Here is a 25486-nt window from a genome sequence, read left to right as displayed (position 1 = left end):
TAAAACCGTGTTTGTGTTATTGGAGTTCTAGAGATGTACTAGAGGTGCAAGCTGTGCAAAATACAGAGAATGGCCTTGCTATTGGAATTGATGAAATTCTTGAAATAGTTTATTAAAATCCCAATAGAAGCACTCATAAAAGAAATTATTGTTAGATTATTGAAGTACTGGAATAGTTGTTGGGGGGTGGGGGGGGGGGGATGCTTTACCAAATCTCCACACACACGACAATGCTTTCCATGCATTTCTTTGCATGCTGGTATAAATCTCCACACACGACAATGCTTTCCATGCATTTCTTTGCTTGCTGGTATAAATCTCCACACACACGACAATGCTTTCCATGCATTTCTTTGCTTGCTGGTATAAATCTCCACACACACGACAATGCTTTCCATGCATTTCTTTGCTTGCTGGTATAAATCTCCACACACACGACAATGCTTTCCATGCATTTCTTTGCATGCTGGTATAAATCTCCACACACACGACAATGCTTTCCATGCATTTCTTTACATGCTGGTATAAATCTCCACACACACGACAATGCTTTCCATGCATTTCTTTGCTTGCTGGTATAAATCTCCACACACACGACAATGCTTTCCATGCATTTCTTTGCTTGCTGGTATAAATCTCCACACACACGACAATGCTTTCCATGCATTTCTTTGCTTGCTGGTATAAATCTCCACACACACGACAATGCTTTCCATGCATTTCTTTACATGCTGGTATAAATCTCCACACACACGACAATGCTTTCCATGCATTTCTTTGCTTGCTGGTATAAATCTCCACACACACGACAATGCTTTCCATGCATTTCTTTGCTTGCTGGTATAATGATTCTTTATAAGATGTGTCAGCGCTCTCCTACATATCTCTGTTATGATAATGATTAATAACCATGCTGCCACTACAATGGTTAGCCATGCTTCGCCATCGGGGACAGTGGATGACAAATGCTTAACTACGCATTTCCTTGCATGCTGTTTTAATGCTTCGGATTGCTTTACCATGCTTCTCATGGGCACCTACACTGTACTGCACTTTCACTCTGGTCACTGTATCACAAGAAAAACAATAAATACAATCACAAGCTGATGAATGTGCATCTGATTGGCAGTGTTATGGAAGGACTAGGTCGGGTTTCACACAGCGTTACAGGATACAAAAAACACAAAAAAACAAGCAATGAAATGGAAACAAAACTTACCTCTGTCTGCAGTGAAATCCCTGCACAAGAAGGTCAGCATCTCAGAGAAAAGCAGGTCACATCCATGGAATAGTATTTGAAACAGTTTAGCGTGCCCTGAAGTTCTTTCCCTGGGATGAACTTACGCAATCTCTACAATGTTTATTTGTTTTAACACTGCAGGCCTCTAAAGAAAGATAGCTGCACTCAAGACAGCAGACTTTAAGCATAGCACAGGAACAGAGCTCCAGTGATGGGTATGCCCTTACTGTATATAACTGTTCTATTACTTATTTCCATAACAAAACACTGAAACTATTGCATTTAAAGAGATAGACAGTAACGGGTTCTCTTTTTGCAAAGCTGAGTTCATTCATTCATTAAACATCTCCATTTGGAAAACACTGGGTTGAAAGTTTAGGGCCTCCAAACATGTCTCGATACCTCACTGTCAAAAAGGAAAGACTGTTTACCATTTCTGTAGACAATGCGTTCCCCTTACAGAATCCACAACATGTAAACCTGTTTACCATTTCTGTAGACAATGCGTTCCCCTTACAGAATCCACAACATGTAAACCTGTTTACCATTTCTGTAGACAATGCGTTCCCCTTACAGAATCCACAACATGTAAACCTGTTTACCATTTCTGTAGACAATGCGTTCCCCTTACAGAATCCACAACATGTAAACCTGTTTACCATTTCTGTAGACAATGCTTTCCCCTTACAGAATCCACAACATGTAAACCTGTTTACCATTTCTGTAGACAATGCTTTCCCCTTACAGAATCCACAACATGTAAACCTGTTTACCATTTCTGTAGACAATGCTTTCCCCTTACAGAATCCACAACATGTAAACCACAAGTAGTTTAAAGTGCTTGCCATGCTCTGAAACTCTGTTCAAAGACAGCCCTAAACTACACTCATGATAACGTATTGCTTTGTTTTCGTTGTGGACACCATTTCTCAAAAGTCTGCAGCAGATTTCTATAAAAGCAGCTACAGCTAAACATTTACTCCACTGCGAGAAACCCTCCATGTGTTTTCAGGTAAAACAGGATAAACGGAAATGTAAAAACTCAGGATTCACTGAAGCTAGGGAAACAAGTGTACCTGTATCACCTGCAGTGGTACTAGATTGATCAAAGTGGATGGCATGACCAATATCACAATAGTACCATTGAATATCGGTTACACAGTACGCATTCAAGGCAAAGGATGGGCCACTTAATTTTACATTTTAAAAGCTACCCCCGTTAGAACAAAGAGAGAGACCGTGGACTGAATGCATAATCTGAACAGTACAGAGGTGCTTGATAAACCTCTTTCATGTGTTTCTGCAGCTTGGCATGCCTCGAAAACACGTTTGCCCAGAAACCCAAGGTAGCTTTGTCCTGTATGTAAATATATACAGAGCCCTCAACATCAGAACTGTGTAAAACAGACTGATCAAATGCAAGAAGAAATCCACATCTCGAAGTTAAAAAATAAATACATGAAAGAATATATATATACACACACAGTACACAAACATATGTCTGGCAAATAAAACAAGCAAATCGCTCTGTTCATTCAAACCCGGGACACCAACGCCATTTACTCATACTGGGAAGCATGCCAGTTCAAGTGGTATCAACACCACAAAGCTAAATACCTCCTGCCCAAACCAGCAGCAACATTTCAGCTATACTCCCGTGCAGTGATCCCATCAGAACTGAATTATCCACAAGGACCCTCTTTGCATTTAGAGGCATTCGCTTTGGACCGCTCTGGTTCAGGCTGGGATAGTCTTGGTTAAGTGGAAAGAGACATTTATTTAAAAGACTCACAGCAAATATCTTTAGTGAATCGAATTGTAATGCAAATATTGTTTTATGAACAAGTGTTTAAAGTAGAGCTGCACAAACCGCTTATTTCATTACTGGGATTGAGCTCTCTACAGACGAGGGGCACTGGTGTTGATCGGGCTCATTTACCATTCCAGGGGAAACAAGTGAAGAAACAGCTGCTTCAATTTGTGCGAACTGCTGTTCTCCACACAGAGCAAGAAAAGCAGCAGTCATCATAAATCGAAGCAGCTGCTTGTTCACTTGTTTCACTTTCAATTGTAAATTAGCCCAATCAACACCAATGCCCCTCATCTGATTTCTGTGGAGAGCTCAATATGAATAATCTAACAATTCATTCCTGCAGCAGTCCTATGAGACAGAGCTATCAGCTTCCCAGCTTGGTATTAACCTCTACACTGCCATGACAAGGCAGCGGTGCCTCAGAAGAAACCTGCAGACACTGCAGCAGAGCTGTACAGACACCAGGGGCTGGTTTGAGAGCCTGGTTCCCAGCGCAGAGAGATAGAAAGAGGCAGGACCCCGGGGTGACTCACGCTCAGCTCGTGCTCCTGGCCCAGGATCATCACGCGCTGGTTGACGGTTTGAAGCAGCTTTTTCAGGATCAGCTGAATGTGTCCACGCACCTCCCCCTGAATGAGACAGTACAATAAAAAACAAGACAAATGTCCTCTTATACCCCACTCTTCATGCCCCAAAGACTCAGCCCATTTTAACCAGCTTACAGGAATCACCAGTTGAGCAGTGCTATGTGACCTCAGGGAAGAAAGGGAATCAACAGGCCCTAACCCTAACCCTAACAGAAGGACCATGAAGGTAATGAGAACAATTTGAAGAAACATTTTTGCTTTATTAAAGCCCATTTTGATTGATTGATTAAAGTTAGATTTTCATAACCCTTTTTTCACTATTATTTGGTTTCTTTTGCTAGTGTCTAGAAGTTTCATGGAGATACATTTTTATTAATCCATCAAAGCAGGTTTTCAATAATTCAGATGTTAAAGCCTCGAGAACAGTTTGCTTTTACATTCAGAATAATACAGCATATTGTTATATATTTTACAGATATTATCTTGATACATAATTGATATACCCTCAATATATTACTATTTTTTTTAGATATAGACTAGAATACATTTACCATTGGTCCTCCTATATGTCAAGATGCTGTGACAGGCTGGTGAGTGGTGTGATAATAAACAACAAGCAAACACACTGTATTCTTTCAAAAACGACTGTGTTTAATTAAAGTTCTGAACAGATACAAAAAGAAATGACCAGCAATGGCATCGGGGAAGCCAAACATCGCGGGCTGCAGTCCCCAACAAAACGACACTCCTTTACCATGATCCTCGGAGCACGAAACTGTGCTCCCTATCTTGAGTGGAAGTGGGCAGGTGTCCGTGCTGCACTGTGCTGTGCAGGGAGGTTTGCGATTATCAATCAGCTGGCTCTGTGGCTGCAGCTATGGATCTCCTCCTCAGTCTTCTGCAGATAGAGAAAACAAACACGCGCACGCACACGCACACGCACACGCTCCGGCTGGCAGCTACGTCTCAGCGCAAGGGGCCGTACTCACATAGCTGCGTCCCCTTTGTACTGCCCAACTCGTCCCTGCACCCTGGTTTCTCTAATCGCTGCCTGCCCCGTAGCCAATCACAAGGGATTCGTTTCGTGTGCGTGCTGCTACGTGCCTTTGCCAAGATGGCTGAGTTCCGGTTTCTGCCTACCAGTCTACGGGGAAGCATGCCACTCACCTTACACAGCACCCTTTCTGGTTGGGAGGGAGATTTACAGCTTAGATTCTTTCTCACTTTGTCACAGATGCTGATTTTAACTACTTCAGCTCCAGGACAGACGCAGGTCCAGGATGTCAAAGACGAAAGCAGTGGCAGCACCATGCCGGCCCTGCGTACATCAAGGTGTGCCGTCTGTTCTATCGGGTTTCTTTCACCTGGTCTGTCAGTATGCAGGCTGTATGGACGGTGTTGGTGCTGTGGAATGTTTGTTTTGCAGTCAGGGGTTTATAACTACAATGATTGTGATAATAGCAGCATTACTGATGGCCTCTGCAGATAAGATCACTGAGCACTGGCCAGTTAGTTAATGAAACGAATCCATGTGGACAGTAGGTGTATGAAAGGCTGCAATCGGCCCTTGTTGCAGAGAGGGAGGAGTGGAGGCAGCAGCTTGTACAGGTCAAAGCAACCAAACAATTATGGGCTGAATGGCCTCCTTTCGTTTGTTCTTATGTTCTTATTTGTTTAAAACGCAGAACACTGTTGTTTGTTGAATCACGTTCTTTTTTGTGTGAATAAAAGTGTGCTTTGGTGCTTCAAACCCATTTCTTTTTGTTTGTGTGCTCACCTCCTGTCTGGCTGCTCGGATGACCTTTCACACTCAGCCGTGTCTTACAACATGCGCGACGTTTCCAAGTACTGGGCTAAAAGCTGAGAAAAATGCTGGAGGTTCTTTTTCAAAACTTTATTTTGTTCAATCGAATTCATTAATGAAAAGAGTTTGCAAGTCTGAAAGGAACAGGCTTTGTTTCTGGGCTCAGTTTCCCACATGGGATCAGACTTCAATCACTTCATTTCTGTTATAATAAAAATATAGAAATAAGTAAATAAACCCACACGCTGAGTTATGATCTCAGAAACAAGCACAGCTGCTGCACTTGCGTCTCGAGAGGGACCTCAGGCAGCACCCCTTCAAGTTTCTGACTGCCTGATTGAGAGGTTTGATTGGGTGACAGATGGCTGTTAGATTGAGGGGTGCTTCACACTTGGGTAGCCTTTCCTAATGAAGCAATAACACACAAGAGCGGGAGAGCCTGTTGTGAGATCGTAGACATCAAGTTGAATTCTGAAATTCAAATGGCTTTCTTCATCCCAAGTGCAAGTTTATTCAGCGTGTAATGACTCACTTCAAATCTGTCCATAGATGATGCTGATTAACCCATTCAGTGCAGGAGCAGATGATTCTCTTTTTACACCTCTTTCATTGTGATGTTATTATTCATATGTATACTGGGGTGAAATCACTATGCATCTACTAAGAACGACACGTATGCACTGGTGGGTTTCTTTATTTATTGTTGCTACCATTTTCTCAGGGTGCTCACGGGAAGGAGACGTGTCTTATAACTCTCCCTCGAGATTATTTGTCAGTTTTGTCAGTTTATACTATATGATTAGAAAGCTGGTACGCTAAGTCAAAGTTAATACTAAATAAAATTATTTGTGATAAATTACTTCCACAGGTAAAATGGCTGTGTCCTTCCACATTATATATATTCGCCACATTGTACAGGTAACAGGCTCAGGTGTGTCATATTAAGCTCTGAGTAAAACCAGGAATGGATCAAGCTGCTATGCATTGGGAGTCTTATTTCCATCCCTGCATACTAAATTATACTTAAGCAGTTTCAGTTCAGGTGTAGGCCCCTATTCAAAACGAGAATCTCTCACAGCGGGTCAGTTCTGCTCTTTTGAGATGGAGATGCGACTGTAGACATACAGTACCATTCCAGCTGGGACGGTTCCAGGTTGATCACCCCACTAAAACAGTGAAGAGCTCAGTCACTCTGTTGCTGTAAAATCATTTACCTCCGGCTGTGCCAGGGAAATTCAAATGTGCAGTTTCAGTTCGGATCTTTTTACGTTTCATTTATTACTTCATTTTCTTTTCGTTCTGCAGTGTGTGAGATTAATTAAAGTGAAAGTGCTGCTGATTGCACTATTGAATCACACAGGAAACTGTTCCAGGGAACACTGCACAGAGTCTGAGAGGCTGTCTGATAGGGAGCTGTCCTATCCACAGCACTGCACAGAGTCTGAGAGGCTGTCCGATAGAGAGCTGTCCTATCCACAGCACTGCACGGAGTCTGAGAGGCTGTCTGATAGGGAGCTGTCCTATCCACAGCACTGCACAGAGCCTGAGAGGCTGTCCGATAGGGAGCTGTCCTATCCACAGCACTGCACAGAGTCTGAGAGGCTGTCCGATAGAGAGCTGTCCTATCCACAGCACTGCACAGAGTCTGAGAGGCTGTCCGATAGAGAGCTGTCCTATCCACAGCACTGCACAGAGTCTGAGAGGCTGTCTGATAGGGAGCTGTCCTATCCACAGCACTGCACAGAGTCTGAGAGGCTGTCTGATAGGGAGCTGTCCTATCCACAGCACTGCACAGAGTCTGAGAGGCTGTCCGATAGGGAGCTGTCCTATCCACAGCACTGCACGGAGCCTGAGAGGCTGTCCGATAGGGAGCTGTCCTATCCACAGCACTGCACAGAGTCTGAGAGGCTGTCTGATAGGGAGCTGTCCTATCCACAGCACTGCACAGAGTCTGAGAGGCTGTCCGATAGAGAGCTGTCCTATCCACAGCACTGCACGGAGTCTGAGAGGCTGTCTGATAGGGAGCTGTCCTATCCACAGCACTGCACAGAGCCTGAGAGGCTGTCCGATAGGGAGCTGTCCTATCCACAGCACTGCACAGAGTCTGAGAGGCTGTCTGATAGGGAGCTGTCCTATCCACAGCACTGCACAGAGTCTGAGAGGCTGTCCGATAGAGAGCTGTCCTATCCACAGCACTGCACAGAGTCTGAGAGGCTGTCTGATAGGGAGCTGTCCTATCCACAGCACTGCACAGAGTCTGAGAGGCTGTCCGATAGGGAGCTGTCCTATCCACAGCACTGCACGGAGCCTGAGAGGCTGTCCGATAGGGAGCTGTCCTATCCACAGCACTGCACAGAGTCTGAGAGGCTGTCTGATAGGGAGCTGTCCTATCCACAGCACTGCACGGAGTCTGAGAGGCTGTCCGACAGGGAGCTGTCCTATCCACAGCACTGCACGGAGTCTGAGAGGCTGTCTGATAGAGAGCTGTCCTATCCACAGCACTGCACAGAGTCTGAGAGGCTGTCCGATAGGGAGCTGTCCTATCCACAGCACTGCACAAAGTCTGAGAGGCTGTCCGACAGGGAGCTGTCCTATCCACAGCACTGCACTGAGTCTGAGAGGCTGTCCGATAGGGAGCTGTCCTATCCACAGCACTGCATGGAGTCTGAGAGGCTGTCTGATAGGGAACATTGAGGGGTTCTCTTTCTCATGTACCAAACCTACCTGAGGTCTCACAAATTCACCTTAAACACAATATAAAGAGTGCGACTGGCTCAGAGGATAGTGGAGAGCCTCTCTTCAGGACTTGCTCCATCTACCCCAGTATGACTTACACACTTACTTTGAACTGTGCTATATAATATTGCACCCAGCTGAATTGCATTTGCACTATCAAATTGCATAACGATGTGTTGTATAGGTTTGCACTGTGTTATGTTGTGTGGTGCACGATACCACTGACTGGTGCTTGCTTTGTGCTGTGCTGTTCTATAAGCTTTTAGCCTCCCTAATCTCACTGACAGGGTTCACCCTTATGAAAGTTTACCATGGTAAAAGCAAAGTGTAATAAATCCCAGTGAAGACATGGTGAGCTAAGATAAGCATTGTAAAGCCAGAGAGGTGTGGTAAAGCATGGAACACTATGGTATCTGCTGAGTATAACCTTTCCTAAGGGCATTGTTAGACAGTGTTGCAGCATTGCAGTGCACACCCACCATGTCAGGCCTGTGCAGAACCTCCAGGATGTTGCTCAGCAGCTCAATGCAGGTCTCTTCCTCTGACCAGTTCAATATTAGCATCTTCAGCTCCTCAATCATCATGGGCAGCAGGGCGTCTCTGCACTCTGAAGACAACAACACAAAGGGGATGACACACGTGGCCAGCTCTGCCAGCTGAGGACCTTCGTGACCTTGACGTTTCCATTGTGCCGACCCAATCCCTGTGCTTTCGGATGTGTTCTGTTCTAAAACAACGTCAGCCTTGTGTTTCTATATATAAGAAGCATTTGATACGTGTTGGAATGAATCTGTACCTCAGTACATTGAACTGAATGGAAAGGCAAGGACTGGACTCAAACTGCAAACCCTTTGGTTCAAAGGCTAACGTCTTACCATTCAACATAAACAGCAAGCACTGCCTCGAGAGGTAAGATGTCAGTATTATTAATAATACTGCTGATGTCAGTATTATTAACTCATCAACCACTAGGAGGAGGCTCATTGTAATTAACATTAACCACACAGTAGCTAAACTTTGTTACATTACACTTTGTTACACGCAGCAAGCAATTCTCTAACATGGTAATAACTGAGTAGCTTCCAATGGTTCCTGCTCTTACATGATAAGAGTGACTGCCTCCCAGTCGCTCAGCTCTAAACACTAAACCACACTGCCTCCCAGTCGCTCAGCTCTAACCACTAAACCACACTGCCTCCCTCACAGTCCCTCAGCTCTAACCACTAGACCACACTGCTTTCCAGTCCCTTGCCTTTAACCACTAGGCTACACTGCCTCCCAGTCCCTTCACTCCAAACCACACTGTCTCACACAGCGCTCCTTATTCAGACTCTCCAGCCTTCTTCCCAGGCTGTCAGCTTGAGAGCTGAAGTTTGTTAATAAAACAAATACTGAGAACATCTGTTCATTTGGCAGTGTCAGGCAAAGCTGCCCATCTTCCCTCATTACTGCAACTAACTGCTTTAATTAGGAAGAGTTTATTACAGATCACAAACCAGTGAGGTAAACAGATTGGAAAACAAGCACTGTAATTATGGATGTGTGTGTGGGTATGTGTGTATGCTTGCGTGCGTGTGTGTATGCATGTGTGTCTCTACCTGTGTGTGTGTGCGTGTGTGTGTGTGTGTACCTGCATGTGTGTGTGTCTGTACCTGTGTGTGTGTGTGTCTGTACCTGCGTGTGTGTGTGTGTACCTGCATATGTGTGTGTGTGTGTGTGTGTGTCTGTGTCTGTACCTGTGTGCGTGTGTGTGTGTGTGTGTGTGTGTGTGTGTACCTGCATGTGTGTGTGTGTGTGTACCTGCATGTGTCTTGTGAAGTATAATAGGTGTCAGTGTCCGTGTCACGACAACGTGGAGAGTCTATAGGCACTTAAATGGCTTCTTTACAGAGGGCTGTACCTAAAACACTGTGGACAGGATGAGCAGGAAATACAGGCAACAAGTACTGCAGGGTGATCGCAAACACGCTCTTCATGCTTTATGTGTAAAGAAAATACATAAACAAAACAAAAGACTGACACAAAACAAAAACGGCACGGTGGCCAAAACAGACACAACAATTAAACAAAACAAGTACCGTGCTGGTGGAAATCCAGCAGGAGTAGCAATTCTATTGATATGTTTAGTTCTCTCTTTTCTTTCAGTTCCACCTCTGAACAACCCCGACCCCGGTCAGCTGAAGCTGCTCGTTTTTTATATCGTGGTTGCGGGATTAAGTGGCTAACAATTACCTAGTTTACCCCTCGACCACATTCTGCACAGGATTTCTGATATGCGCGGTCGACAGCCAATTTGTCAATAAATCATTAGCTGCCGACCACTATTGTAATTACTAATGAGACCCTGCACAGTGTCTATTGTAATTACTAATGAGACCCTGCACAGTGTCTATTGTAATTACTAATGGGACCCTGCACAGTGTCTATTGTAATTACTAATGGGACCCTGCACTGTGTCTATTGTAATTACTAATGGGACCCTGCACAGATCACTGGTCTGCTTGGTTTGTTTACGCTGGAGTCTATGGAGAAGCACTCACATTGTGAATTGATTTTCCACCCCTGCCCTGCCTCACCTGGCCTGTGGAAGATCTGGCTGTTGACCATGGCTGTGAGAGACTGCAGCTTCTGTTTCTCCAGTCTGTCCGGAGGCAGGCTCAGGATGAAGTCCTTCAGCAGGTTACTGACAAGAAGAAACATAAAGAAGTTCACCAATGAGAGGAGGCCAGTCAGTCCATCAGTCCTTCTCTGTTTCCTATTGTCTGATTGATCACAAAATGTTATCAAGTCAGGTTTTAAAGGATCTCAGTGATTCAGCATCAACAGCATGGCTGTTTAACCCTCGGTCACCCATTCCATACCCTCACCACTCTCTGTGTGAAGCAGTGTCTCCTACCCTCTGTCCAAAGTCTGTCTCCACTTAATTTCCAGCAGTGTCCCCTGTCCTGGCCTCTGTACTGCGCTTGAAGTTTTGGTTAGGGTTAGAAATACTAAAAGAAACGTAATAAATGAAATGACAAACTATCGACAACCATCTTTCTCAGTGTCTTCAATGAAGTGTTTAATATTTACAAAAGTCTGTCAGGGGTCAGGCAAAGAGCAGGGGTGTGCAGGGAAAGCATTCAGCTTTTAATTCAAGATGGCTTCCCAGCTGCAATTAAAACATCTGACCGCGGGTGACACTGCAGGCTAGGAAGACAACCCACTGGGAGTTAATGAAAACAAAGTCATTCAATATTAGCCCTATTCTGCTGATGTTATTTTTTAACCACGCAACTCAGACACACAACTGCAGTTAAATTGATTGCATGGATTTAACTGCTGACATATGTAACAGTTCATGGTAGAATAGAATAGAAAAACAGTCCATTTAAAAAAGTTACATGGTTCCAGATATTGCTAGAGTTGGGACCTTTAAAAGAAGGACCTAAAATTGCCATGTCAGTTATTGATGGTCTTATTGGTATGGTAATGCTCGTTTTGTCAACACTGCGTGAGTGCCTAATTTGCAAAAAGCATCAAACTTCTATTCAATTCAATCCCAACACACAATGCAAAGAAAAGGCTTGTTTGTACATTTGCAGCAGTGTCTTGAATGAGGACAGCGTTCATTCTCAGTGATGGTTATATACTTATCAGTAATCATCAGACCTTTTTCATGTTTCTTTGTCATTTGACTTTCACTCAGTGTGGTAATTTTGTGACATTCAATTTCAGAAGTTCAATGTTAATAGAATGTATAACCGTATCATTTTCAACCACAGGTAAAAGAAATATCTGCCTGCAAGCCAGGCTTTCAGTTAACTGTTGCACAATAAGGCACAGAAACTGAGAATTTTCTTTAACTTGATTTAGTGTTTTAAATGGAAAATACAACATTGCATAACAGGTAAGATATGAAATGATTGTTAGCTACAATTACTTTAAAAATGCAATCAGTCCGCTGAATATCTAACAAAATAATATGTGCTGTTTTACACATTCAAAGCAACACTTAATACTTCTTATACTAAATGTGATATCTGGAAACAATGTCCATGATGTTCCTTAAATATCCAATCATAGTCCTCTGTTTTGGACGTGGTTTAAAGAAACGAGGGATGTCATTTTCTGACTCAACAAATCGATAAAGCCAGGGGATGAAATCAAGGCTTTGCTGCCTGCACTGCTGAGCCCAGGACAGCAATATACCGTTTAGAAGATAATTCAGCAGTGTAAAGAGACACCTTTTTGCAGTCATGAGAAGTAAATCTATAAGGTTTTCTTTTTAATTTCCCTTGCTTACTTTCTTAATGAAGCATCAAACAGCCTGTACTGCCCATCAGTTTACTCAGAGAAACAGAGGAGCCTTTCTGTGTGAGGCGGAGTTAAGAAACTCTTCAGGAATACCTTCAAGTATCTGAGAGCACAAGGCTAGTGCATCCCCAGCCCAAAACGTGGCTTCATCTATTACTAACAGTTCTGAAAATACCTTCAAGTATCTGAGAGCACAAGGCTAGTGCATCCCCAGCCCAAAACGTGGCTTCATCTATTACTAACAGTTCTGAAAATACCTTCAAGTATCTGAGAGCACAAGGCTAGTGCATCCCCAGCCCAAAACGTGGCTTCATCTATTACTAACAGTTCTGAAAATACCTTCAAGTATCTGAGAGCACAAGGCTAGTGCATCCCCAGCCCAAAACGTGGCTTCATCTATTACTAACAGTTCTGAAAATACCTTCAAGTATCTGAGAGCACAAGGCTAGTGCATCCCCAGCCCAAAACGTGGCTTCATCTATTACTAACAGTTCTGAAAATACCTTCAAGTATCTGAGAGCACAAGGCTAGTGCATCCCCAGCCCAAAACGTGGCTTCATCTATTACTAACAGTTCTGAAAATACCTTCAAGTATCTGAGAGCACAAGGCTAGTGCATCCCCAGCCCAAAACGTGGCTTCATCTATTACTAACAGTTCTGAAAATACCTTCAAGTATCTGAGAGCACAAGGCTAGTGCATCCCCAGCCCAAAACGTGGCTTCATCTATTACTAACAGTTCTGAAAATACCTTCAAGTATCTGAGAGCACAAGGCTAGTGCATCCCCAGCCCAAAACGTGGCTTCATCTATTACTAACAGTTCTGAAAATACCTTCAAGTATCTGAGAGCACAAGGCTAGTGCATCCCCAGCCCAAAACGTGGCTTCATCTATTACTAACAGTTCTGAAAATACCTTCAAGTATCTGAGAGCACAAGGCTAGTGCATCCCCAGCCCAAAACGTGGCTTCATCTATTACTAACAGTTCTGAAAATACCTTCAAGTATCTGAGAGCACAAGGCTAGTGCATCCCCAGCCCAAAACGTGGCTTCATCTATTACTAACAGTTCTGAAAATACCTTCAAGTATCTGAGAGCACAAGGCTAGTGCATCCCCAGCCCAAAACGTGGCTTCATCTATTACTAACAGTTCTGAAAATACCTTCAAGTATCTGAGAGCACAAGGCTAGTGCATCCCCAGCCCAAAACGTGGCTTCATCTATTACTAACAGTTCTGAAAATACCTTCAAGTATCTGAGAGCACAAGGCTAGTGCATCCCCAGCCCAAAACGTGGCTTCATCTATTACTAACAGTTCTGAAAATACCTTCAGAGAAATTCAGAGATGACCAATAGGGAAATTAGATACGATTCTGGTTTCACTTGATATGTGTAAAGTGTAAAGTATTGCATGCAGGCAATAAAAATATGCATTATAAATATCATATGGGAGATACTGAAATTGAAGAAGGGAACTATGAAAAAGACCTAGGAGTTTATGCTGACTCATAAATGTCTTCATCTAGACAATGTGGGGAAACTATATAAAAAGGCCAACAAGATGCTTGGATATGTTGTTAGAAGTGTTGAATTTAAATCAAGGGAAGTAATGTTAAAACTTTACAATGCATTAGTAAGACCTCACCTAGAATATTGTGTTCAGTTCTGGTCACCTCGTTACAAAAAGGATATTGCTGCTCTAGAAAGAGTGCAAAGAAGAGCAACCAGAATTATCCTGGGTTTAAAAGGCATGTCGTATGCAGACAGGCTAAAATAATTTAATCTATTCAGTCTTGAACAAAGAAGACTACGCGGCGATCTGAATCAAACATTCAAAATCCTAAAAGGTATAGACAATGTTGACACGGGGGACTTTTTTGACGACCCCTGAAAAAAGAAACAAGGACCAGGGGTCACAAATGGAGATTAGATAAAGGGGCATTCAGAACAGAAGATAGGCACTATTTTACATAGAGAATTGTGAAGGTCTGGAACCAACTCCCCAGTAATGTTGTTGAAGCTGACACCCTGGGATCATTCAAGAACCTGCTTGATGAGATTCTGGGATCAATAAGCTACTAACAACCAAACGAGCAAGATGGGCTGAACGGCCTCCTCTCGTTTGTAAACTTTCTTCTTCTTATGTTCTTATGTCGTAAATTCCATTCATCCATTCATTACCTGTAACCGCTTAATCCTATAGAGGGTCGCGGTGAGCCTGAGCCAAACCCATGTTGTAAATTCATACCCTCTAATTACTTAGAAATGGACACACGAGGCCTTTAACATGAAACATTAATGATGGCATTAAACGTCTCAGAAATCCACATTCCCAGCAGTGGAAAGCTCTTTCTTCCAGAAATAAACAACTCAGAAGAGCTGCACAAACTGACGGTGTGATGATGCGGATCAGGCTCTCCACAGGTGAGGGTCATTGGTGTTGATTGAGCTCATTTACCAGTACAAGGGAAACAGTAGAAGCAGCTGCTTGGATTTGTGTGGATTGCTGTTCTCCACAGAGTCTAATAAAAGCAGTTCATTGGTTTCTCTTTGAATGGTAAATTAGTCCAATCAACACCAATGGCCATCACCTGATTGTCAGCACCTGGTTTTTGTGGCTCGCTCAATCTGAATAATGAAATAATCGGTTTGTGCAGCACTACAACTCAGACACTTAACCGAGGGACTTGTAAGCAGTCCGAAGCTTACATGTGAGGGACTACCTCTTTGGTATAAGAGTGTTGTCTTGTCTGTTCTTCGTGGCTCCAGAACGATACGAAAAAGGACACCAAAGAGATCTGTGTATTTCCTTGCAGAGTCACCTATTCCAGGTACATGTCGGTTTAATCCATGAAAGAGATGAATTTGCCAAATAAACACAGAAAGGTGTTTCGTCCACCAATCAATAGCTTGTTCCATTCCAACATGCCCCTGCTTTTCGTCTTTAACCTGCATTTCCATCTGCACTCACTCACGCTGCCACACCTGCTCCCACATCCTCTCCTTGTCTGCGGGACACTCTCACTCTTGAAGCAGCACTTGCAATTATTGTTTTAATATTCGATGATATCTTAGCGCAAAAAATGAGTTATAACTCATGTTCTCACATCAAGCAATCACACATCCCAGTACAGCACTACAGTGTGAGAGAGAGGAGTAGAAATATTAACACACACATCCCGGTACAGCACTACAGTGTGAGAGAGAGGAGCAGGAATGTTAACACACACACCCCGGTACAGCACTACAGTGTGAGACAGAGGAGTAGAAATATTAACACACACACCCCGGTACAGCACTACAGTGTGAGAGAGAGGAGCAGGAATGTTAACACACACTCATCCCAGTACAGCACTACAGTGTGAGAGAGAGGAGTAGAAATATTAACACACACATCCCGATACAGCACTACAGTGTGAGAGAGAGGAGTAGAAATATTAACACACACATCCCGATACAGCACTACAGTGTGAGAGAGAGGAGTAGAAATATTAACACACACATCCCGATACAGCACTACAGTGTGAGAGAGAGGAGTAGAAATATTAACACACACATCCCGATACAGCACTACAGTGTGAGAGAGAGGAGTAGAAATATTAACACACACATCCCGGTACAGCACTACAGTGTGAGAGAGAGGAGTAGAAATATTAACACACTCATCCCGGTACAGCACTACAGTGTGAGAGAGAGGAGTAGAAATATTAACACACTCATCCCGATACAGCACTACAGTGTGAGAGAGAGGAGTAGAAATATTAACACACTCATCCCGGTACAGCACTACAGTGTGAGAGAGAGGAGTAGAAATATTAACACACTCATCCCGGTACAGCACTACAGTGTGAGAGAGAGGAGTAGAAATATTAACACACTCATCCCGGTACAGCACTACAGTGTGAGACAGAGGAGTAGAAATATTAACACACTCATCCCGGTACAGCACTACAGTGTGAGAGAGAGGAGTAGAAATATTAACACACACATCCCAGTACAGCACTACAGTGTGAGAGAGAGGAGCAGGAATGTTAACACCATTCATGCAGTGCTGCTGCTGCACTTGTAACTCGTCGTGTTTCCACACTCTCACCAGCATGGCCCAGGCCCCCTTTGTGCTCACAGTATTTCTTTTGAAATGCTCTTACCTTAGCAGTGCCGGGTTGAATATCCTAGCCAGATCCTGCAGTATTGTTGGCACATACCTCAGAGCGTAACCCTGCAATCAGCCAAGAGAACAACATTACACTGCATTGTACTACAGTACGGTAGGGTTACAGGACAGTAAGGTATTGTACTACAGTACGGTAGGGTCACAGGACAGTAAGGTATTGCACTACAGTACGGTAGGGTTACAGGACAGTAAGGTATTGCACTACAGTAGGGTAGGGTTACAGGACAGTAAGGTATTGCACTACAGTAGGGTAGGGTTACAGGACAGTAAGGTATTGCACTACAGTAGGGTAGGGTTACAGGACAGTAAGGTATTGCACTACAGTAGGGTAGGGTTACAGGACAGTAAGGTATTGCACTACAGTACGGTAGGGTTACAGGACAGTAAGGTATTGTACTACAGTAGGGTAGGGTTACAGGACAGTAAGGTATTGTACTACAGTAGGGTAGGGTTACAGGACAGTAAGGTATTGCACTACAGTAGGGTAGGGTTACAGGACAGTAAGGTATTGCACTACAGTAGGGTAGGGTTACAGGACAGTAAGGTATTGCACTACAGTAGGGTAGGGTTACAGGACAGTAAGGTATTGCACTACAGTACGGTAGGGTTACAGGACAGTAAGGTATTGTACTACAGTAGGGTAGGGTTACAGGACAGTAAGGTATTGCACTACAGTAGGGTAGGGTTACAGGACAGTAAGGTATTGCACTACAGTAGGGTAGGGTTACAGGACAGTAAGGTATTGCACTACAGTAGGGTAGGGTTACAGGACAGTAAGGTATTGCACTACAGTACGGTAGGGTTACAGGACAGTAAGGTATTGTACTACAGTAGGGTAGGGTTACAGGACAGTAAGGTATTGTACTACAGTACGGTAGGGTTACAGGACAGTAAGGTATTGCACTACAGTACGGGAGGGTAGGGTTACAGGACAGTAAGGTATTGTACTACAGTAGGGTAGGGTTACAGGACAGTAAGGTATTGCACTACAGTAGGGTAGGGTTACAGGACAGTAAGGTATTGTACTACAGTACGGTAGGGTTACAGGACAGTAAGGTATTGCACTACAGTACGGGAGGGTAGGGTTACAGGACAGTAAGGTATTGTACTACAGTAGGGTAGGGTTACAGGACAGTAAGGTATTGCACTACAGTAGGGTAGGGTTACAGGACAGTAAGGTATTGCACTACAGTACGGTAGGGTTACAGGACAGTAAGGTATTGCACTACAGTAGGGTAGGGTTACAGGACAGTAAGGTATTGCACTACAGTACAGTAGGGTTACAGGACAGTAAGGTATTGTACTACAGTAGGGTAGGGTTACAGGACAGTAAGGTATTGTACTACAGTATGGTAGGGTTACAGGACAGTAAGGTATTGCACTACAGTAGGGTAGGGTTACAGGACAGTAAGGTATTGCACTACAGTAGGGTAGGGTTACAGGACAGTAAGGTATTGCACTGCAGTACAGGAGGGTAGGGTTACAGGACAGTAAGGTATTGCACTACAGTACGGTAGGGTTACAGGACAGTAAGGTATTGCACTACAGTACGGTAGGGTAGGGTTACAGGACAGTAAGGTATTGCACTACAGTAGGGTAGGGTTACAGGACAGTAAGGTATTGCACTACAGTAGGGTAGGGTTACAGGACAGTAAGGTATTGTACTACAGTAGGGTAGGGTCACAGGACAGTAAGGTATTGCACTACAGTACGGTAGGGTAGGGTTACAGGACAGTAAGGTATTGCACTACAGTAGGGTAGGGTTACAGGACAGTAAGGTATTGCACTACAGTAGGGTAGGGTTACAGGACAGTAAGGTATTGTACTACAGTACGGTAGGGTTACAGGACAGTAAGGTATTGCACTACAGTAGGGTAGGGTTACAGGACAGTAAGGTATTGTAATACAGTACGGTAGGGTCACAGGACAGTAAGGTATTGCACTACAGTACGGTAGGGTCACAGGACAGTAAGGTATTGCACTACAGTACGGTAGGGTTACAGGACAGTAAGGTATTGCACTACAGTAGGGTAGGGTTACAGGACAGTAAGGTATTGCACTACAGTACGGTAGGGTTACAGGACAGTAAGGTATTGCACTACAGTAGGGTAGGGTTACAGGACAGTAAGGTATTGCACTACAGTACGGGAGGGTAGGGTTACAGGACAGTAAGGTATTGCACTACAGTAGGGTAGGGTTACAGGACAGTAAGGTATTGCACTACAGTACGGTAGGGTTACAGGACAGTAAGGTATTGTACTACAGTAGGGTAGGGTTACAGGACAGTAAGGTATTGCACTACAGTAGGGTAGGGTTACAGGACAGTAAGGTATTGCACTACAGTAGGGTAGGGTTACAGGACAGTAAGGTATTGCACTACAGTAGGGTAGGGTTACAGGACAGTAAGGTATTGCACTACAGTAGGGTAGGGTTACAGGACAGTAAGGTATTGCACTACAGTAGGGTAGGGTTACAGGACAGTAAGGTATTGCACTACAGTACGGTAGGGTTACAGGACAGTAAGGTATTGCACTACAGTAGGGTAGGGTTACAGGACAGTAAGGTATTGCACTACAGTAGGGTAGGGTTACAGGACAGTAAGGTATTGCACTACAGTAGGGTAGGGTTACAGGACAGTAAGGTATTGCACTACAGTAGGGTAGGGTTACAGGACAGTAAGGTATTGCACTACAGTACAGTAGGGTTACAGGACAGTAAGGTATTATACTACAGTAGGGTAGGGTTACAGGACAGTAAGGTATTGTACTACAGTAGGGTAGGGTTACAGGACAGTAAGGTATTGTGCTCCCTCCTTCTCTTCACTCTCCTTCCTCCCGTGCTCCCTCCTTCTCTTCTCTCTCCTTCCTCCTGTGCTCCCTCCTTCTCTTCACTCTCCTTCCTCCCGTGCTGCTCCTTCTCTTCCCTCTCCTTCCTCCTGTGCTCCCTCCTTCTCTTCACTCTCCTTCCTCCCATGCTCCCTCCTTCTCTTCTCTCTCCTTCCTCCTGTGCTCCCTCCTTCTCTTCACTCTCCTTCCTCCCGTGCTGCTCCTTCTCTTCCCTCTCCTTCCTCCTGTGCTCCCTCCTTCTCTTCACTCTCCTTCCTCCCATGCTCCCTCCTTCTCTTCTCTCTCCTTCCTCCTGTGCTCCCTCCTTCTCTTCACTCTCCTTCCTCCTGTGCTCCCTCCTTCTCTTCACTCTCCTTCCTCCCGTGCTCCCTCCTTCTCTTCCCTCTCCTTCCTCCCGTGCTGCTTCTTCTCTTCACTCTCCTTCCTCCCGTGCTGCTTCTTCTCTTCCCTCTCCTTCCTCCTGTGCTCCCTCCTTCTCTTCACTCTCCTACCTCCCGTGCTGCTTCTTCTCTTCCCTCTCCTTCCTCCCGTGCTCCCTCCTTCTCTTCCCTCTCCTTCCTCCCGTGCTCCCTCCTTCTCTTCCCTCTCCTTCCTCCTGTGCTCCCTCCTTCTCTTCCCTCTCCTTCCTCCCGTGCTCCCTCCTTCTTTTCACTTTCCTTCCTCCCGTGCTCCCTCCTTCTCTCCACTCTCCTTCCTCCCATGCTGCTTCTTCTCTTCACTCTCCTTCCTCTCGTGCTCCCTCCTTCTCTTCACTCTCCTTCCTCCCATGCTTGCTCCTTCTCTTCCCTTGTCCCCCTGTGGTGGAAGCAGCTACCAGTTCTCCTCAGGACTGTTCAGTCTTTTACTGCTTTCTGCCATCATCTCAAAACCCACTTGTTCAATCTTTACTTGTAAATTCCTATTTATATATCTTTTTGTATTTTCCTGTATTTATATTTATTTTGCATATACTGTATTTGTTTGTTTTGCATTTTAATTTAGCTGTAATTTAGATACTTTCATATTTTGTTTAATTTTCTGTAAATCGCTTTGGATAAAGGCGTTGCTAAATAATAATAATAATAATAATAATAATAATAATAATAATAATAATAATAATACCCTAGTGGCGACCACCAACCCCTGCAACAGCCTGTGATTTAAATAAAACCTGGACGCCCAAGCGACATTTCAACTACAAACCGTCTGTGTCTCTCTCGTCTCTCAGCGGATACCCACACAGTAACAGAACACCCCTGTTACAATACTGTTGAAGTATTATAGAAAAATAACAAATGCATCAGTGTTGTGCATAAATCTCCTTCAGATTCAGAATCAGAGTGTCTAAATGAAAGGAACATCACTGCAAGATGGGTCACACAATCTCTGATGCTGCTTGCCCTCTGGACAGGAACTGATGGATGCCATTTTTAACACAACAGATGGGATCAGCGTGTTAAATGAATGGTACATACTGCAGCAATAAATGATTTCTCCTGAGGTTGTTAGTTACACTGTATGGCGGAGCAGTCATTTGGTTTGTGTCAAGAAGCGAGATTTCAGAACATCCAACACATCTTTTCAAATCCAGAGGAAAGCTGCCTGAGCATACTATTACTGTACCCTTCACAGTATCTGCGGAGAATTTCAGTAATTAGGAACGTCAATGGTTGACTATGAAATCTGTGTCTTTATTTGCACCATCTCAGCCTGGTAGAGTTTTAGAGCTGAGCTAATTAGGAGTCAGTGTGGTGTGTGGTTAGAACTGAGGGAATGGGAGGGAGGCAGTGTGGTCTAGTGGTTAGAGCTGAGGACTGGGAGCCAGGAGGCAGTGAGGTCTAGTGGTTAGAGCTGAGGACTGGGAGCCAGGAGGCAGTGAGCTCTAGTGGTTAGAGCTGAGGACTGGGAGCCAGGAGGCAGTGAGCTCTAGTGGTTAGAGCTGAGGACTGGGAGCCAGGAGGCAGTGAGGTCTAGTGGTTAGAGCTGAGGACTGGGAGCCCGGAGGCAGTGAGGCAGTGAGGTCTAGTGGTTAGAGCTGAGAAAATGGTATCCAGGAGTAGAGGGACTATGTTGGGCTAAAAATGTCTTCGTGATTTTCTATGCTTGGGAAATGATCATATCGTATAATTCAAATGGGGTTTAATCACTGTCCTGTAGTGTATACATCTTTATAGGGCTATGGTGTGTGAAGGTATTTGCATTTAATTGAAAAATCAAGAACTAATGCTGCTAAATAAAACAACAATACAATGAAATTCCTTCTCCATCTCTAAGGCTTACAAGCAGCAGAATGGAATCAAAATACATAAAAGAAAGGATTGCAGAGCACTGTTACATTGCGATTCATGCTGAACTTCACCTCTGCACTCGTCTCTCAAGCTGCGATTAATATTCCAGACTCTGCAGGTGTGTTTGCGGTACTCTGTGGTTCCATTAGCTCACTCCTTACAACTCCTGACAAAGTAGCCCAGGGCTGAAACTGACTGGCTGTGGAGCTGATGGAGCTGTGAGGAGAGCTTCAATGTGCATGTCACTTCTCCCTCCACACACACACACACACACGCACACACACACACAATTCAATCTCTCTGTCATGGTCACTTCTCCCTCCACACACACACACACACACAATTCAATCTCTCTGTCATGGTCACTTCTCCCTCCACACACACACACACACACACACACAATTCAATCTCTCTGTCATGGTCACTTCTCCCTCCACACACACACACACACACACACACACACACACACACACACACAATTCAATCTCTCTGTCATGGTCACTTCTCCCTCCCCACACACACACACACACACACACACAATTCAATCTCTCTGTCATGGTCACTTCTCCCTCCACACACACACACACACACACACACACACACACACACACAATTCAATCTCTCTGTCATGGTCACTTCTCCCTCCACACACACACACACAATTCAATCTCTCTGTCATGGTCACTTCTCCCTCCACACACACACACACACACACACACACACACAATTCAATCTCTCTGTCATGGTCACTTCTCCCTCCACACACACACACACACACACACACACACAATTCAATCTCTCTGTCATGGTCACTTCTCCCTCCCCACACACACACACACACACACACACAATTCAATCTCTCTGTCATGGTCACTTCTCCCTCCACACACACACACACAATTCAATCTCTCTGTCATGGTCACTTCTCCCTCCCCACACACACACACACACACACACAATTCAATCTCTCTGTCATGGTCACTTCTCCCTCCCCACACACACACACACACACACACACACAATTCAATCTCTCTGTCATGGTCACTTCTCCCTCCCCACACACAAACACACACACAATTCAATCTCTCTGTCATGGTCACTTCTCCCTCCACACACACACACACAATTCAATCTCTCTGTCAATGGTCACTTCTTTTGGGGAATGGTTCAGGGGTGGAAATGAGACACCTTGCACAGCAGTTTGATCCATTCCTGGTTTCATTATGAGTTTAATAGGACACACCTGAGCTTGTTACGTATACTCTGTGACTAATCAAGCTCGTAATAAAACCAGGAATGGATCAAACTGCTATGCAACAGGAGTCTTATTTCCATTCCTGTGGGTGAAGCTATTGGGTGAGGTACTGTTATGAACAGGCTTTAAAGTTTAAGGGAATTTTGAAGCATGTCTGGGGCGTGTTTCTTAGGATATTTATGTTCAGAATTTCTTTATAAGAAGAAATAAATGGCAATTCCAAAAGTGCAGTAAATCCCACATTATGAAGAGTTCTAGAACCCACTGTTCCATGCTGTTCTAATAGTATGCAAACTGACCGTAATGCAAACCTGCTGTCCCTCTTACATCCATTATCTATAACCGCTTAATCCTATAGAGGGTTGTGGTGAGCCGGAGCCTAACTCGGCAGACACAGGGCACAAGGCGGGACTACACCCTGGACGGGACGCCTGTCCATCGCAGGGAAACTAAGGAGCAATTTAGAGAGTCCAATCCACCATGTCTTTAGACTGTAGGAGGAAACCAGAGAAAACCCACGTGAACACAGGGAGAACATGCACACTCCACACAGACAGATCCCTGAGGTTGGAATCGAACCCAGGACCCTGGAGCTGTGAGGCAGCAGCGCTAACCACCACGCCACCGTGCCGCCCTGTCCCTCTTACAGAACTTGCCAAATATAAAAGATGAAAGAAACAACCTTAGGCGGCCTTAAACAGTTCATGTGATTTTATATCTGTGTTTAATGTGTCATTCTCAGCATCTGTTTAGCGGCGCTTCATTTGCAGACTATATTGAACATCAGATCATTAACATGTACACGATATTAAACTCCATCTGTTATGTGGAGTCACACTTACGGGCATTTTATCACAAGATGTTTTTTCATTGTTATTCAACACTACAACGACAGGGGCCGATCATTTCTTTGCTGCGTAATAACATAGGTGTTGTTTTTTGGTCATTTTTTTGAAGACGAGATGAAATGAAAAACATAAATCGTCCTTTGATTTGACAATGATTTTTTTTTTTCATTATTGTGCTGAAGATTAATTTCATATAGAAAGAGTTTTTCTACGTGCCGGTTAAGGATAAGGAATGATAGATCAAATGAATCGCTGGAACATTGCTCAGAGTTTTATTGCTGGTCTCTTTGTGTTATTTTTGTCTGAGTGAAGGCACACAGCTCTTTGATGATTAAACACACACACATGTTCTTTCATCTTATTTCATTTGCTTCATTAATTGCTTATACAGTATATCAAAATAATTATAGTAAGCTTCAAATGACTAGATGTTTCAGTATCAGGATTAACAGAATTGCTTCCAAACATATACATTGCTTATTCTGGTTTTACATCAACAGAGATGCTGGGCCCGTTTCAATGGTACAAAGTGTTTTAGGAATATATACATTCCTGCAACTGACACAGAACATGTTGAAACATTCTTATTGGAATGAGAAGAAAAAATGTCCACATTTCTTTCTGTTTAACATGTTAATTAAGATTGTTTCTTCTGAAATGCTTGGTTAGCAGTTTAGCCCTTTGCGGTCCTATGTCGGACCTGGTCCGACATTGCAATTATTCCTATACGGTCCAATGTCGGACCCTGTCTGACATCATCAAAAATACGCAAAAAACAGTTTTTTTCTCCAGAAAAAGCAGAGAAAACCATTCAATGGCCGAGTGGGAGCAACAGGAGCCGAGACAAGCCGGAAAAAAGGGCGTATCTCATGAATACTCATACATGGCCCTGGCATCAGATAATGGGGCGGTCATAAGGAAACAAGCTGGCTGATACTGCATCAGCGCACAGGGAATATCACAGACATTTGCAGAGCTTTTTTGAGATGTTATAGTAATAATGACTTGGATTGCATTATTGAGGAGTTTGGTGATAAAACGAGTGATCAGGAGATGATTGATCGGTATGTACGACTATTATTATTATTATTTATTACTTAGCATATGTGAAAGCGATAGCAAACGAAAGGGTGGGGCGGGGCTGGAGATGCCTAGTGAGTGCTTTGTTGATATGCAGGGCCTTTTTAAACCCATTTGACTTGGAAAAAAATACTTTTAAACAGCATGTCTAAAATTAATTGCGTGTTTGAAAATAAATTGGACCTGACGCGCCTGACACGCACATAATAAATGGACGGCAGAGGGTTAAACTACAGATAATAAATAGTCATGTAATTACATAACTGGATAATGATCCTGTTCTTACATGGTAATTGCTGTGTAATTACACGTAGATAGCCATGCAATTGTATTACCTGGTGTATTTACACATAGATAGTCATGCAATTGTATTACCTGGTGTAATTATACATAGATAGCCATGCGATTGTATTACCTGGTGTAATTATACTGTAATAGCTATGTGATTGTATTACCTGGTGTAAGTACACTTAGATAGCCATGCGCTTGTATTACCTGGTGTAATTACATGTAGATAACCATGCGATTGTATTACCTGGTATAA

General features: G+C 43.9%; 1 protein-coding gene across 2 annotated transcripts in view; it reads right to left on the bottom strand.

Moving 5' to 3' along the window:
• The window catches only part of LOC117403985 (dedicator of cytokinesis protein 2-like), a 428344-nt gene that overhangs the window by 312550 nt on the left and 90308 nt on the right, over positions 1-25486 (bottom strand). For both annotated transcript variants that reach the window (XM_058985710.1, XM_058985720.1), the window contains 4 exons: positions 16621-16691; positions 10757-10863; positions 8660-8787; positions 3587-3682 (listed from right to left, as the gene is read on the bottom strand). In XM_058985710.1, coding sequence (XP_058841693.1) covers positions 3587-3682; positions 8660-8787; positions 10757-10863; positions 16621-16691 — 402 coding nt within the window. The remainder of the gene's footprint in view (positions 1-3586; positions 3683-8659; positions 8788-10756; positions 10864-16620; positions 16692-25486) is intronic.

Source organism: Acipenser ruthenus, chromosome 2 (genome assembly GCF_902713425.1).
Source record: "Acipenser ruthenus chromosome 2, fAciRut3.2 maternal haplotype, whole genome shotgun sequence".
NCBI lineage: Eukaryota > Metazoa > Chordata > Actinopteri > Acipenseriformes > Acipenseridae > Acipenser > Acipenser ruthenus.
The sequence above is the reverse complement of the archived record's forward strand: the minus strand, read 5'-3'. Positions and strand labels throughout refer to the sequence as shown.